Source organism: Theropithecus gelada, chromosome 14 (genome assembly GCF_003255815.1).
Source record: "Theropithecus gelada isolate Dixy chromosome 14, Tgel_1.0, whole genome shotgun sequence".
Taxonomy (NCBI): Eukaryota; Metazoa; Chordata; class Mammalia; order Primates; family Cercopithecidae; genus Theropithecus; species Theropithecus gelada.
The window spans coordinates 29,220,787-29,235,824 of record NC_037682.1 but is presented as its reverse complement, the minus strand read 5'-3'; the positions used below and the strand labels follow the sequence as shown (position 1 = coordinate 29,235,824).

At 42.9% G+C, this 15,038-nt stretch overlaps 1 protein-coding gene across 2 annotated transcripts in view; it reads left to right on the top strand.

Moving 5' to 3' along the window:
• The window catches only part of LDLRAD3 (low density lipoprotein receptor class A domain containing 3), a 287,633-nt gene that overhangs the window by 144,094 nt on the left and 128,501 nt on the right, over positions 1 to 15,038 (top strand). For both annotated transcript variants that reach the window (XM_025355717.1, XM_025355716.1), the window contains one exon: positions 14,770 to 14,904. In XM_025355717.1, the coding sequence (XP_025211502.1) occupies positions 14,770 to 14,904 (135 nt within the window). The remainder of the gene's footprint in view (positions 1 to 14,769; positions 14,905 to 15,038) is intronic.

Sequence of the window (15,038 nt, the reverse complement as noted above, 5' to 3'; positions counted from 1 at the left end):
CTTGGGTTCCCAAAGTGCTGGGATTATAGGCATGAGCCACCATGCCTGGTCTCGTCTTTAATTTTCTAAATAAGTAAATTATACCCATTCCAAACTACGCCAATGAGGATTAGGTCAGCATCTTCCTCTGACATAGCTACCATTTAAAAATAGTGATTCTGAAGCCAGGCGAGGTGGCACATGTCTGACACACGAGTGTGTGAGATGGAAGGATTGCTTAAGCCCAGGAGTTCAAGGTCAGCCTGGGTAACATAGCAAGACCCCATCTCTATAAAAATAAATAAGTAAATACAATTTTTTTAAAATTAATAAAAATAGTGATTCTAGCTCACTGTTTTGGAAAGTGATAAATAAAAGTATGAGTCAAACTTTATCCCCTTGCTCCTATGTGAATTATATTTCAGAGTAATCAAATATCTGACTTTAAAAGGTATTTTTTTATTGAAGAATACCAGTGAATAGAAGAATAAACAAATTAGAGTATCTTCTTTTTGTAACTCCTAATGAAGAATGGGTTTAGGTAATGATCATCAATGACTGCTTAAAACCATTAGGTAAAAAATTGATGGGGCCTTCATAATGGAGAGATCAGGCTAAAAACTCCTGAACAGCTCTGAATTAGTGTGGATTCACTTCAAGTAGAATGTATTAATAGAAACCTTGCCACTCTCTAGGTCACTTTAGAGTATAGTTGTCTTATATAGTACATCTGTGTACATTAGCCACCCCACAAGGCAGTGTTTTAATTTTTGCTTTAAATATTCAAATGTATTTTGAAAAGTTCCAGAGGTATCGTATTTACCCAGATATTCACCATTCACTCTTCCTTCATTCCTGATATTGCCAAGTCGTCTTCTAGTATCATTTTCCTCCTCTGTGAAGAACTTCCTTTAGCAATTCTTCTAAAGCTGGCAACAAATTATCTTAGCTTGCCTTCATCTGAGAATGTCTATTTCACCTTCATTCCTAAAGGGTGTTTTTACTGCATATAGAATTCTGAGCTGACAGTTCTTTTCTCTAAGCACTTTAAGTATGCCACTTCCATCTGGCTTTTACGATTTCTGAAGAGAAATTTACAGTCATTCAAGTTGTTTCCCCATAGATTATACATCATTTTTCTTTAGCTGCTTTGAAGTTTTTTTTTTGTTTTTTTTTTCTTTAGTTTTCAGCAGTTAGATCATAGCATGTCTGGGTATAGATTTCTTTTGAGTTTATCCTGTTAGGGTTCTCTGAGCTATTTGAATCTGTAGATTTTCGTCTTTTGCTATACATGTTCAGCTATTAGTTCTTCAAATATTTTTAAAGTACTATACGTTTTCTCCTTTCTTTATGGGAGTCTAATGACAACAATGTTAAATTTGTTTTTATTGTCCCACACGTCCCTGAGGATCTGTGAGTTTTTATTTTTTTTAATATTTTTGGGGGTGGGCGAGGGTTTCACTCCATCACCAAGGCTAGAGTGCAGTGATGCGATCATGGCTCACTTCAGGCTCAACTTTCTGAGCTCCAGTGAACCTCCCTCCTCAGCCTCTTGAGGAGCTGGGACCACAGGCATGCAGCACCATGCCTGGCTAATTTTTATTTTTTTTTTTTTTTTGTAATTTTTGTAAAGGTGAGTTTTGATATGTTGCCCAGGTTGGTTTTAAACTCCTGAGCTCAAGTGATGCACCCGCCTCAGCCTCCTGAAGTGCTGGGATTACAGGTGTGAGCCACCACAGCAGAACTCTGTTCATTTTTTATCACTCCTTTTTCTTTTCATTGTTCATATTGGACAGTTTCTATTAATCTGTCTTCAAGTTCACTTACACTTTCATCTGTTATCTCCAGTCTGCTTTCAAGCCTGTATAGTATTTTTTTTTTTTTAGTTGTTTAAATTTCAGTTACTGTGTCTTTCTATTCTGAAATTTCTTTTTGGTTTTCTTTATATCTTCTCTTTCTTTGCTGAGACTTTCTGTTTTTCCATTTGTTTTGAGAGTGTGTGTGATTGCTTATTAGAGTATTTATGTAACAGCTGCTATAAAATCTTCATCATATAACTTCAACATCTGTGTCGTCTTAGCATTTCTCTGTTGATTGTCTTAACCCAAATGAATTGAGATTTTCTTGGTTCTTAATATGGCAAATAATTTTGGATTATATTCTGGATAGTTTCATTATTATGTATGACACTGTGGGTCTTATTTGAAGCCTAGGGGGAGTGCTTATATATGTGTTTTAGTAGGTAAATGACCTAGGCAGGTTAGGCCACAGGTTTCTACCAGCCCTTTGTGGGCTATGGTTACAGCCGTTTTCACGCTGTTTTTGCAGTGCTATTTGAATGTGTCCTGCCTGTGCCCTTACCAGTAGTTTGTGAGTTCAGTCTTTGATGTGCTGATTAGGACCAGGTCCATGTGCATGCAGCTTGTGGGGATCATCCCAGGAGTTCATAAACAGTTTTATGGGTTAGCTTTTCTGAGCTCCTTTCTCTTCTTAGTGTCTCTGGTTCTTTCCAGTTTCCTGGGGCTCCAAAAGGGAGAAAATACGGTAAACCCAGCACCATTTTGGTGATAGTTTAAATTTTGGTCTTATTCTCCATTTGGCCTGCTCCAGATTACCCTTTGCAGCTACTGCATGCATTCTCTTCAGGTTTTTAGGTGATATTCAGTGGGAAAGCCGGAGTGAGGTATGATGACTGCATCTGACCCGGAGCAGGAACTTCCATAAGCCAGTTTCAGCAGCACAAAAAGACAGTCTTCTGATGCGGTGCCAAGCAATACACATCACCAGTATGAGATCGTGCTGCCAAAAACATCCCACCTAAATCTGATCGAGTCTCTAAATCTAACCATTAGTTTACTGGAAATTCAGGGACAGGGGAATATGTTAATGACCCCACGAAGGGGCATACTTTTAGATACAGAATGTGGGAAATTCTTCAAGACCCAGTTTCATTCATAAATAAACTCTAAGAAAAAACAGAGGAAAAGGAAACTTATAGATTGAAAGAGAGTAAAAGACAAATTAACCAAATGTGATGTGTGGACCGTATCTGAATGCTGATCATACAGATCGACTGTTAAAAAAATTGAGATAGAGAAATTTAAATTGTGGTTTGATACTTGATATTAAGGCATTATTATTTATTTTTAATGTGTAAGAATGGTATTTTGTCTATTTTTTAAAGTCCTTATCTTTTAGAAATGTATACTGAAGTATATAGAGAGATTATGTGCTATCTGGGATGCACTTCAAGCCAATTCCATCAGGGATTGAAACAAAATGGTCAGTGAGTTGATAATTGTTAAACCCATGGAATTCAATAAACCAGTCTCTATTTTTGTATATGTTTGAAATTTTCCATAATGAAATGGTGAGAAGAAATAAGTAGAAGTTAAAGAAGTGGTTCTGTCTGGTGATGTCTTGACTTTAACAAAAATAACTAGAGAGTTATATTTTTAAAGAACTTTGGTTTGCAGACATGTGTTTTCCAGGTGTAGCATTCATTTTGCACTCAGGAGTGCAGATAAGCAAAAACCCAGTATATATAATTCTTTTTTTTTTTTTTCCCAGAAAGGGTCTTGCTCTCATTGTCTAGGCTGGAGGGCAGTAGTACGCACACAGCTCACTGCAGCCTTGACTTCCGAGGCTCAGGTGATTCTTCCACCTCAGCCACCCAAGAGTATCTGGGACTTCAGGTGCACACTACCACACCAGGCTAAATTTTTTTTGTATTTTTAGTAGTGTCGGAGTTTTACCTTGTTACCCAGGCTAGTGTCGAATTCCTAGCCTCAAGAAATCCACCCTGCTTGGCCTCCCAAAGGGCTGAGATTACAGACATGAGCCACTGCACCCAGCGAAATTAAAAAAAAAAAAAAAAATTTTTGTAGAGATGGGGTTTTGCCATGTTGCCCAGGCTGGTCTTGAACTCCTGAACTCAAGCTAACTGCTTGCCTTGGCCTCCCAAAGTGCTGGGATTACAGGTGTGAGCCACTGCACCCTGCCCCTCAAAACCAGTATTTTCTTTTAGAGCTTCACAATGCTGAGATTTTTGCCCTTTGACTGTTTTTCCTTTCTGCTTTTTGCCGTTTGGCCTCTTTCTTCCGCTATCCTCACACATTCTGGGCTGGAGGTGAAACCCTGGGTGGCTGGCAGCACAGCTCTCACCCCAGTCCTCATTCAGTAAGGATGAGGACTCCAGCCAAGAACTGAAATGGCAGGGTGTCTGGGGACCACGATTGAAAATTGAGTCAAGCTGATGATCTTCTGCTACAGCTTTTAGTGTAGTTGTGCCCAGAAAAACCACTGTGTCCTGGACTATATCTCCCACTGATGACAAATTTTTGCCTGAATTCTGAGCACCACTGAATCATTTAGCTAGTATGTCTGTGTTTTTGTGCACAGAGCTCCACACTGCTGGCATATTTCTGTAGCTCTATTCACGTCAATCCAGATGAGAGTCCCCGTTTCCTCTTCACCCCTCAGCCAATTCATCAGTTGTAGCCTCAGAAAGCTGTGTCTTTTATTGGGTAGACTAGCCGAGCTAAAAGTGTCAACAGGAGAATTTTTCCTCCCAGTACTCCAAAGCTACATCATCAAGGTCTCCTTGAAGACTCTTATATGACTGGTTTCCTTTGGAAATCTTTCTGGTTTGCCAAGGCTGGGCTGGGTCATCCTCCAGTGTGTTCTCAGACCATACGGGACCTTCTTCAAACAAATGTCACCTCATCAGAGAGGCCTTCCATAACCACCCTATGAAAAACGACCCCTCTCATCCCGTCTCCCACTCTGTTTCTGTCCCCTGCTTCATTCATCCTTCTCCACTCTTACTGTCTTCCCTACTACACTGTGACAGCCATGAGATGGTATTATAGTGTGGCTCACAGCTATATTCCCAGTGCCACGTATATTGTCAGGCTCAGCCTTAGCAAGCGACAAACATATACTGAATAAATGGTATTTCTCATGCTTTCTCGTAACGGCGTATTGACTTGCCTGTATAGTATACAAACTTTCAGGGCACATGAACTGCTTGGCTGACAGTTACTGAGCACTTACCTTGTATATGGCCTGTTTCTACGTGCTTTACGTGGATGATCTCATTTTAGGTAGCTAGTATTATTACCTCCTTTTCATAGATAAGGGAACAGAGACATAGAAAGGATAAGTAACTTGCCCATACTCACACACTTAGTAAGTGGCATAGTTGAGGTATCAACCTAGGCAGTATAAATACAGAGCCTAAGCTTTTAACTGTTACATGAATGTGTGTTCCCAATACATTTTTTTTTTTTAAATGGAGTCTTGCTCTGTCGCCAGGTTGGAGTGCAGTAGCACGATCTCGGCTCACTGCAACCTCCACCTCCTGGGTTCAAGGAATTTTCTTGTCTCAGACTCCGAGTAGCTGGGATCATAGGCGCGTGCCACCATGCCCAGCTAATTTTTGCCCAATACATATTTTTTAGAAACAGGGTTTTGCTCTGTTGCCCAGGCTAGAATGCAGTGGTACAATCATAGCTCACTGTACCTTAAACACCTGGGTTCAATTGATACTCCCATCTCAGCCTCTTAAGTAGATAGAAATACAGGTGCATGCTACCTTGCCTGGCTAATCTTTAAACTTTTTCTTTTTTTTTTTTAAGAGAAGGGGTCTTGCTATGCTGCCTTGAATGGTCTCGAACTCCTAGCCCCAAGCTGTCCTCTCATTTCAGCAACCTGAAGTGCTGGGACTATAGGCTTGAGCCATCATGCCTGGCTAATAATTATTATAATAAACATTTATTGAGCACCTACTGTGGCCCACATACTATTTTCCATGCTTTGCTCATTTAATTTTTATAAAAGTTTATGACAGGACATTATTTTTATCCTCACTTTACAGATGAGGACATTGAGGCTTGGAGAAGTTGAATAATTTTTCCAACATCATATAGCTGGTGAAGTGGTAGGCTGAAATTTGAGCCCAGGTGGACTTCACACCTTCACTTCTAACCACTACAGCAAAATGTGTGCTTGGAATTGTCAGCTGGGGCAGATCATAAAAAGTTGAGATTATAAAAGGTTATATATTATACTCAATGAGAAGCAGTTGATACTGAGCTGATGCAGGATGAGGAGAGGAAGAAGGTCACATGACTGGAGACCGGGGAACTGGGACATGGTGGCACTTTCATAGCAGTAAGACCACAGGAAGAGGGAGAGGTTAGGAGCAGAGGGGAGAATGTCAGTTTCAGATCTGCAGAGTTTGAGGTGAGAGGGTATTCAGGCAGAGGAACCCATGAGGCAGCAGGAGAAAGATGTTTGTTTCTGGGGGAAGGTTTAGGGAGCTATCCACAGAAAGGTGGTAATTGAAGCAGTGATACTGGACTTGTTCCCTGGAAAAGGCAGGGTTGGGTGTTGGACAGGAGATAACCATGTCCAGGAAGCCTTTACCGATGAGGAGGAAACAGACTGCCATTAGCAATGACTCTGAGTTCTGGCAGTGGCCCCTTGCACTGACTCTAGAGGAGTTTTGAAAATTAAAATCCTCTGAGTCCTTAGAGCCTGAGGAAAAGGGAAGCAAGACTGAAATATTTTTGCCTCTTGCCTGCTTGCCCAGCCTGGCGGCCCTTTCCTCTCCTGCAGACACAGAAGAAGTTCCATGTGCAGAATGCGGCTGCACATAGGCTGTGTTCTGTCTTGGAGGGGGAAAGGCTGCTGAGGCTGGGGGACCTGGTAGCCTTGGGGCTGGGAGAGGCCCACAGGACCTGTTGAGCAGACTTTGGAAGGAGGAACTCACGGGTATCCATAGGCAAGCCGAGGTCAAGGCAGCAAGCATTTTCCAAGTCACAAAGGGTACAGGACTTGTTGCTGGGATAATTTGCAGGGAGACTGCTTCAGCGGGCTCTGGTTTCCTGGAGCCAGGCGCCCTCTATCCTGGAGAAGAGAAGGTCTCAGTGCAGCTCCCTCTCCGTCAATTGCCTGGTTTCCAGGGACATTGGGGCTGGTAATACAAGGACCGTGTGGAGGCTGTGAGGTTGGGAAGTGAGTGGTGACCACCGCAGGCTGGAGGAGCCGATGGGAATTGTGGGGGCTAATGACAAGGAGTTTCTCATTTATGTGTTTTGTCAAGACCCTTTGAGGTAGGAGGGGAGCCGACTTCACAGACTTTAAATGAGTTAAAGAGTACATTTCCTAAGTCCTCCTGTAGACAGATTGCTTCATTTCCTGTCTTGAAGCCAGTCAGTTGCTTTTGGGAGACCACAGTGGTCCCTCGGTCCTATCTTTTAGATGTGGTTGAAGTAAACCCTGCCAGTTTAATTAACCACTAAGCGGTTCCCTTCACTCCTGCCTCCCTCCCGCCTCCCTCCCCTCCCTCTGCCAGAGAGAGACAAGTTCTTTTTCCTGAGTATTGTGGCTTGGGAAATAGAGCTTTAGAACCCTGTGTTTTTTGGGGGTAATAATAACCAAGGAGCTTTTGAGCCTGTGATTCAGTTTTTGAAGTTGACTCTGCAGACAATTTTCTCCACCCCTAGTGAAATAAATATTGTAAAATACAATGTTCCTCTCCCCAGTTAACTGAGTAACATAATACATTTCTCAGTGACTGGTAAGCCGCAACAAGGACGAAGAAAACAAACATTTGGAGCACATTAAATATGGCTAAACGATACTGAAACATAACATCCCAGAGGATGAAATGTTTCCTGGTCCATTTATGATCTGTTCATTGAGCATTTACTATTTCCAGGGTCCTGGACCAGGCCCCATGGGACCACAGAAACCCCTAAGACTTGTCCACCATAGTCCCAAATACAATCATTCTGAAATCTGGCTGAGCCAAGTAAATAGCTGCAGAGGCTTTGGAAGAAATGTAGTGAAATCTGAGCTGTCTGGGGTCTTTGGAGAGATCTGCCACTCTGGTTAAGTCAGTCTGCTTAATAACTGAATATTTATGCCTTTCAACACCAGCAACAGGAATCTCTCTGAGATGTATCGAATCTTGGCTTTGTCAAAATGTACCTTTTTTGGTAGTAGCACAGGGTCATTCTTAGGAACATTAATTTTTAGACCAGGCTATAATACAGGGCTGCCTTTGGCTCCTTTTTAGAACTTTTTTATTAGTCTCTTTTGGAACTATCCTAGGCTGTTGTGCTTTTGGAATTCTTTTAAAAATACCTTTATTTTTATTTTTTAAATGTATGCATATATATGGAGTACAGGAGAAATTTTGTACATACATATAACGCATGATGTGATCAAGTCAGGGTATTTAGGTGCCCATTACTCAAGTGCAGTACACTTTTGTTAAGTATATTCACCCGACTCTGGTTTCCTTGTATCTCACTGTATGTTTGTATTCTTTAATCCACTTCTCTTCATCTCTTTATCTTCCTCCCTTCCCCCTACTCACCCTTCCCAGTCTCTGTTATCTATTTTTCCACTCTCTACCGCCACATGATTAAATTTTTAGCTTTTGGAATTCTTGAGGTTGCTTTTTAGAGCTTTTCTGTCCCCTTCTCTGGTTGTCAGTTTTTATTTCTTGCTGCCAGTTTGTCTACAAGGCAGCAAATGACATCCCCTCTCCCTTTTTATTTGCTTTGTCCTTGGGAGCCGGTATGCAGAACTTGTTGGAATTTACATAAATGGAGAAGGCATAGACCCTGAGAGAGGTGATGGCTGGAGCCCTTTTCCTTGAGAAAGCTCCTGGCACTTTCAAGGCATGAACATTGTGATGTATATTTTGATGGTTGGCAGGTGTTTTTCTCTAGCTTGCTGCTGGGTTTGGGCTGTGTTCCTCTACCATCCTCTACTTCTGTTTTTCTGCCCTGCAAAGGATGGGGGAGATTACACTGTGTTTTATGGGGAGTCATTGACGAGGAGGAATGCTAGGTGTGGTTGTATACAAGGATATAGCTATGTCTCTTGAGCAACTATGCCCCTGAGTGTGAAAGATACTAAATATTAAGAGGTGTTTGTGGACCAGGGAGAACTTTATGATGGGAGAGTAAAAGGGAAGGAAAGTGAATGCTCACTGAAACATTTCTGCTAGACTAGACGTTGAAAAATGTTTCGTGAGGTTTCTCAAACATACTGAAAAGGAAAAGTAAAGTAAAATGAACACCTGCATTCCCAACATCCAGTTTCAAAAATGTATCACCATGTTGCTGTATTTGCTTCAGAATTTTAAAATAATAAAATATTACCAAATATAATTAGAAATCTCCAGCCATATCCCTTTGGGATCTTCTCTTCTCTCCAGAGGCATCCATTGCCCCGGACGTGGGGTTGTTTATTCCCATTCAAGTTTTTTTTTTTTTTCTTTCCGTATGTGTATTTTTTAATCCTGCTATGACAAGTAGCATTCTCTTGCGTGGGTAACTTGTTATGAATGGTATGTAGTACAGGACATAACCTACTACTGACACAGGATTTTTGTGGGCCACTTTGCCAGTTGGGTACCTCCACAGGCAGTGATGCTCCCCGCCCCGCCTGGGCCCTACTCCACCCCAGGTTTGCTGCTGGAGACACCCTGCCCATTCAGCCCGCCCGTGTTATAGGTTGTACCCGTGTTCAGTAGTTCCTGAGCTCTTGTCCCATGTCCAAGAAGAATGAGGGTATGCTGAGAATTCAAAGGGTGAGTGGGGGTGGAGAATAATTTTATTGAGTGATAGAACAGCTCTTAGTTGAGAGGGAATGCAGGGGTGGTTTTCTCTCCCAGTGTGCCTGGGTCCAGGGCTTTTTATGGACTCAGAATGGGGAGTCCATGCTAATTGGTTTGTGACTATGCAAAAAAGGTTCAAGTGAAGACACCACTCAAAGGTGGGCATGACAGTGTAGAAAACCAATTAGGAAAGGGTAGGTGTATGTAAAATAAGTGATGGTGGGGATCCATCAGAGGAAAGTGCACCAAACAGGAAGGCAGTTACTCACTCTGGTCCATGGATTTGACTTGTAGCTTGGCTTTCAGGCTTTAAACTGTCTTTGGCTTGGAGGTGGGGTTTCACTGGGGACCCACCCCTGTCTGCCCAGGCATTTGTCTGCTTCCTGGTACCATCACTGCTTGCTTTTCTCCCTCACCATTGTATTTGTAGGATTTATCCATCTTGACACCAGTTCATTCATTTTTCACTACAATACAGCATCAGTTGAGGCACTATGGCCCTATTTTGCCTAACACCAGCTTTTGTACATAAAGTTGTATTAGAATGTAGTATGCCCTTCATTTACAAATTGCCTATGGCTGCTTTGCAACACAATAGCCAAGTTGAGTCATTACAACAGAGACAAAAGACCAAACAGCTGCCAAAACCTACAATATTTACTATCTGGCCCTTGATAGGACCAGTTAACCAGTCCTAGCATTGTAACAGCATAACACATTGTATCTGTTCTCTTGTAAGTGAACATTTGAGCCACTTCCTTTCCTTCCTTCCTTCCTTCCTTCCTTCCTTCCTTCCTTCCTTCCTTCCTTTCTTTCTCTCTCTCTTTCTCTCTCTCTCTGTCTTTTTTTTCTTTCTTTCTTTCTCTCTCTCTCTTTCTTTTTCTTTCTTTCTTTCTTTCTTTCTTTCTTTCTTTCTTTCTTTCTTTCTTTTTCTTTCTTTCTTTTTCTTTCTTTTTCTTTTCTTTCTTTCTTTTCTTTCTTTCTCCTTCCTTCCTTCCTTCCTTCCTTCTTTTCTTTCTTTCTTTCCTTTTTTTTTTTTTGAGACAGGGTCTCATTCTGTCACCCAGACTGGAGTGCAGTGGCACAGACTCAGCTGACTTCAACCTCTGCCTCTCAGGCTCAAGCGATACTCCTGTCTCAGCCTCCCAAGTAGCTGGGATTATAGGTGTGCGCCACTACCACCTAGCTAATTTTTGTATTTTTAGTAGAGACAGGGTTTCACCATGTTGGCCAGGCTGGTCTTGAACTCCTGACCTCAAATGATCCACCCACCTCAGCCTCTCAAAGTGCTGGGATTACAGGCGTGAGCCACCGTGTCTGGCCCGTTTGAGTCCTTTCTGATTTTTTAATTTTACAAATAATGATTTCAGTAAACATTTTTGTTTCTTCAAGAGTCTTGCAATGGCTCACACCTGTAATCGGAACACTGTGGGAGGATTGCTTGAGGCCAGGAGATTTGAGACCAACCTGAGCTACATAGTAAGAACCCTGTCTCTCCAAAACGTTAAATAATTAGCCAGGCATAGTGGTATATGCCTGCAGTCCTGGCTACTCAGGAGGCTGAGGTGGGAGGATCGCTTGAGCTCAGGAGTTTAAGCCACTCCACTGCAGTCAGTGACTGAGACCCCATTTCTTAAAAAGGAAGAAAACAGAGTCTTTCTAGAGCAGAGTATATAGCTGCAAGTGAAATTACTGGGCCATGCTATGTACACCATAGGCTTTACTATTACTGAATGGGCCTCCCAGGTGGATGTACAAATTTACACCCCCGCTTATAGTTTATGAGACTTCCTCTCCCTCCACATTCTTGCCAATGACCTGGTACTTTAAGACCTTGAGTGTGGTAAGTCTCAGGCATAGTGGCACGTCATCACTAGTGACAGTATACATTATTTCACGTTTTTACTGACCATTTGCTGTTCCTCCTATGTCAGTTGCCTGATTACATCCTTGGCCCTTTTTTTCTATTGAGTTGTCTTTTCCTTTTTGATTTTCGAGAGTTCTTTACATATTCTGGCTACTAGTATTTTGGGTTCTATTCATTAAAACCAATCTGTGACTGTGACTTGGTTTTTAAACATACATACACATACTTTTAATAGACATGTAATATGTATGTAGACATATACACGTATGTGACTTTTTTCCTTGGAAACTTTGAGAGGTTGAAAGGGTCTGAGACTGAAGGAAAAGTAAGTAGATGACATTGGTTTCAGCAAGGATGACTCTGCACAGCTTTCCCCGTCAGGAGGTTTATATAAGCTTGTGAACACTGCATCTTGGAGCACTTAGAATGCCTTTCCCAGGCTGTCTGAGTGAGCTGATGGTTACTGATGTTTTGGTTGCATAGATGTGACCCACAAGGTCCGAGAGAAGCCGAAGGTCACCATGGTGGGATGTTGATGGACACAAGGGTTTGGAGAGCTGCCTTGGACAAAAACCAAACGTGATTTGTGGTTTTGGATTTCTCCATCTTGGTTTTGGCTGAAGTCAGACCTTGGTTTTGGCTTGATCCAGTTGAGCCATTCTCTGGCCCACAGCGATGTCAATAATTAAAACTTCAATTTTCAGGCCAGACCACTTTTGTTTGACTTTACATCATTGGTCCATCATCCTCAACACTGAAAGCACTGGCTTCCTCCATTCCCCCCACCTCTTCTGACCTTTCGGATCAAACTTTTGGAATTGAATAGTTAAAATAAGAAAGTCTTCAGTTCCTCAGATTTAGATAGTGCTATGAAGTTAACCAAATCCTTGCAGCTATGATCTCTGTGTGTTCACAATAGCTCAGTGAAGTGTAGGGAGAAGACAGATCACAACTGCCATCTTGCTGTTGAGGACCGCAGAGAGACGCTGGAGCTGGTGTGGCTCTGATCCTGTAGCAACGTAGCAATCTTCTGTGCTGGGCCTGGCGTCCATTCTGGTGCTGTACCCACCACATGCAATGCAGATGCCGACTCAGTTCATTCCCCGAGGTCCGGGATGACCCCTCTTCATCATTACAGATGTTGCTCCTCGTGGGAGGACCACACTCTGTAGGACCGAGATTTACATAATGAGGGGAACGAGTATAACATTCCCTGAGCCTGTGCTACATGTCAGACTGGGCACTGTACATTTTCCCATGGATATCATCTGATGCTCAGATTAATGCTGTAAGTAGCAAGATCAGCTTCTTGGTCTGTGGCTGGCATAGCCATACAGGGCCAGTGCTTAGCTGAGAAGGGGACCATGCTTGGTTTTATGTTCTGCTCTTGCCATCTTGAGTTTTTAAAATAATTTTTGACAGCAGATCCCACATTTTCAGTAGGCACTGGACCTCACAAATCATGTAGAGGGTCCTGTCCACAGATAAAGCAGCTGAGACTCAGAGAGGTGAAGTCATTTGCCCAAGATTAATAAGTGGCAGAGCTGGGATTGGAGTCATTTCTACTTGGCTGATTCAGTTACTGAAAACAGAGCCCTGGAATGAACCTTGTTTGAATTTTACTGCAAGTAAATTGTACCGTAGAAATACTGGTTTTCTGTGGAGATTTGCTGTTGTGTTGTTAAATAGTTTTGTGCTGACCTTGTACTGGCTGGTTGTCACACTTCTTCTTAAGGGGAGGGCGCAGATCTGTCATTTCTTTTGAGGTCTCAGAAGGTGCCCAGAATAGGAGCCTCATGGAGGAGCTGCTCAGAAAGTGGTCACTGACCAACTAGGTTCATGGGCTTTTTTGTTTGCAAAGAAGAAATTGAGGCTACTCAGTTTATCTTAGTGAGTCATAAGGAATAAGTGAGGAATTAAAAGGCTGCTGCGTAGTTAGAGAACTGGAAGCATCCTATACAGCTGTGGGATCAGATCCTGTCATTACTTTCCCAGTGGCAGAGAGGTGTCAATCCCTGCCTCAGCTACTCCTTCTGTCCTGGCTTTGCTCCCTGTGTCTCTTATGCTACCAGCCGTTCACTCTTGCCTCCTCCAGGATATGTGCATGAGGTTCAGGTTTTGCCCAGACCCCTCAGTGTCTGCTGGCCAGCCTTCAAGTTGACCATTTCAGGTGAGGCATTGAGAGCGTGGGGGTGGAGAGTGGCAAAATAGATAACAGAGACCAGAGACTTGAAAGGGTGAGTGCGAGGCCGGGCGCGGTGGCTCAAGCCTGTAATCCCAGCACTTTGGGAGGCCGAGACGGGCGGATCACAAGGTCAGGAGATCGAGACCATCCTGGCTAACATGGTGAAACCCCGTCTCTACTAAAAAATACAAAAAACTAGCCGGGCGCGGTGGCGGGCGCCTGTAGTCCCACCTACTCGGAAGGCTGAGGCAGGAGAATGGCGTGAACCCGGGAGGCGGAGCTTGCAGTGAGCAGAGATCCGGCCACTGCACTCCAGCCTGGGCGGCAGAGCGAGACTCCGTCTCAAAAAAAAAAAAAAAGAAAGGGTGAGTGCGGGGAAGGGAGAAAAATAAAGAGATGAAGAGAAGTGGGTTAAAGGATACAAAACACAGTGAGATAAAAAGAAACCAGAGTAGGGTGAATATACTTAACAAAAAAGTACCGCACTTGGGTAATGGGCACCTGAATACCCAGACTTGATCTCATCATGCTTTATGTATATGTAACAGAATTGATCACATCATGCCTTATATATATGTAACAAAATTTGCATAAATAAAAAAACAAAAATAGAAAAAAAAATTTAAAAGAATTCCAAAAGCACAACAGCCTAGGATAGTTTAAAAAGAGACTAGAAAGTTCTAAAAAGGAGCCAAAGGCAGCCCTGTATTATAGCCTGGTCTAAAAATTAATGTTCCTAAGAATGACCCTGTGCTGTCACCAAAAAAGGTAAATGTTGACGAACCCAAGATTTAGTACCTCTCAGAGAGATTCCTGTTGCTGGTGTTGAAAGGCATAAATATTCAGTTATTAAGCAGACTGACTTAACCGGAGTGGCAGAGCTCTCCGAAGACCCCCAAGAAGTTTTAGAATGAGGCAGAGTAAGTCTTGTGTCCAGGTTTGGCTGGCCAGTCTTCCAGGATGGGCTTTGAGTGTGCCAGCTTAGAAGATGAGCTTACTGCTTCCTGAGCGGGACACACCCCAGGCTGGACGACGTTTCACGGTCCCCAAGGGGACTTGCTGGCCTCCCTGGTCATGTGCTATGTTTTCCCTCCGCAGCAGCAAACCCTCTGCTTTGCTCCACCGCCCGCTACCACTGCAAGAACGGCCTCTGTATTGACAAGAGCTTCATCTGCGACGGACAGAATAACTGTCAAGACAACAGTGATGAGGAAAGCTGTGAAAGTTCTCAAGGTAGGAACCTCTCAAGCTCTAAAAAGATCATTGCAACACCAAACTGCAGTGACGGAACACACTAACACACTGAAAGGCAGAAAGCAACATCCGTCCCCACTCCCAAACACAATAGCTGTGTTTTTGCACTGGGC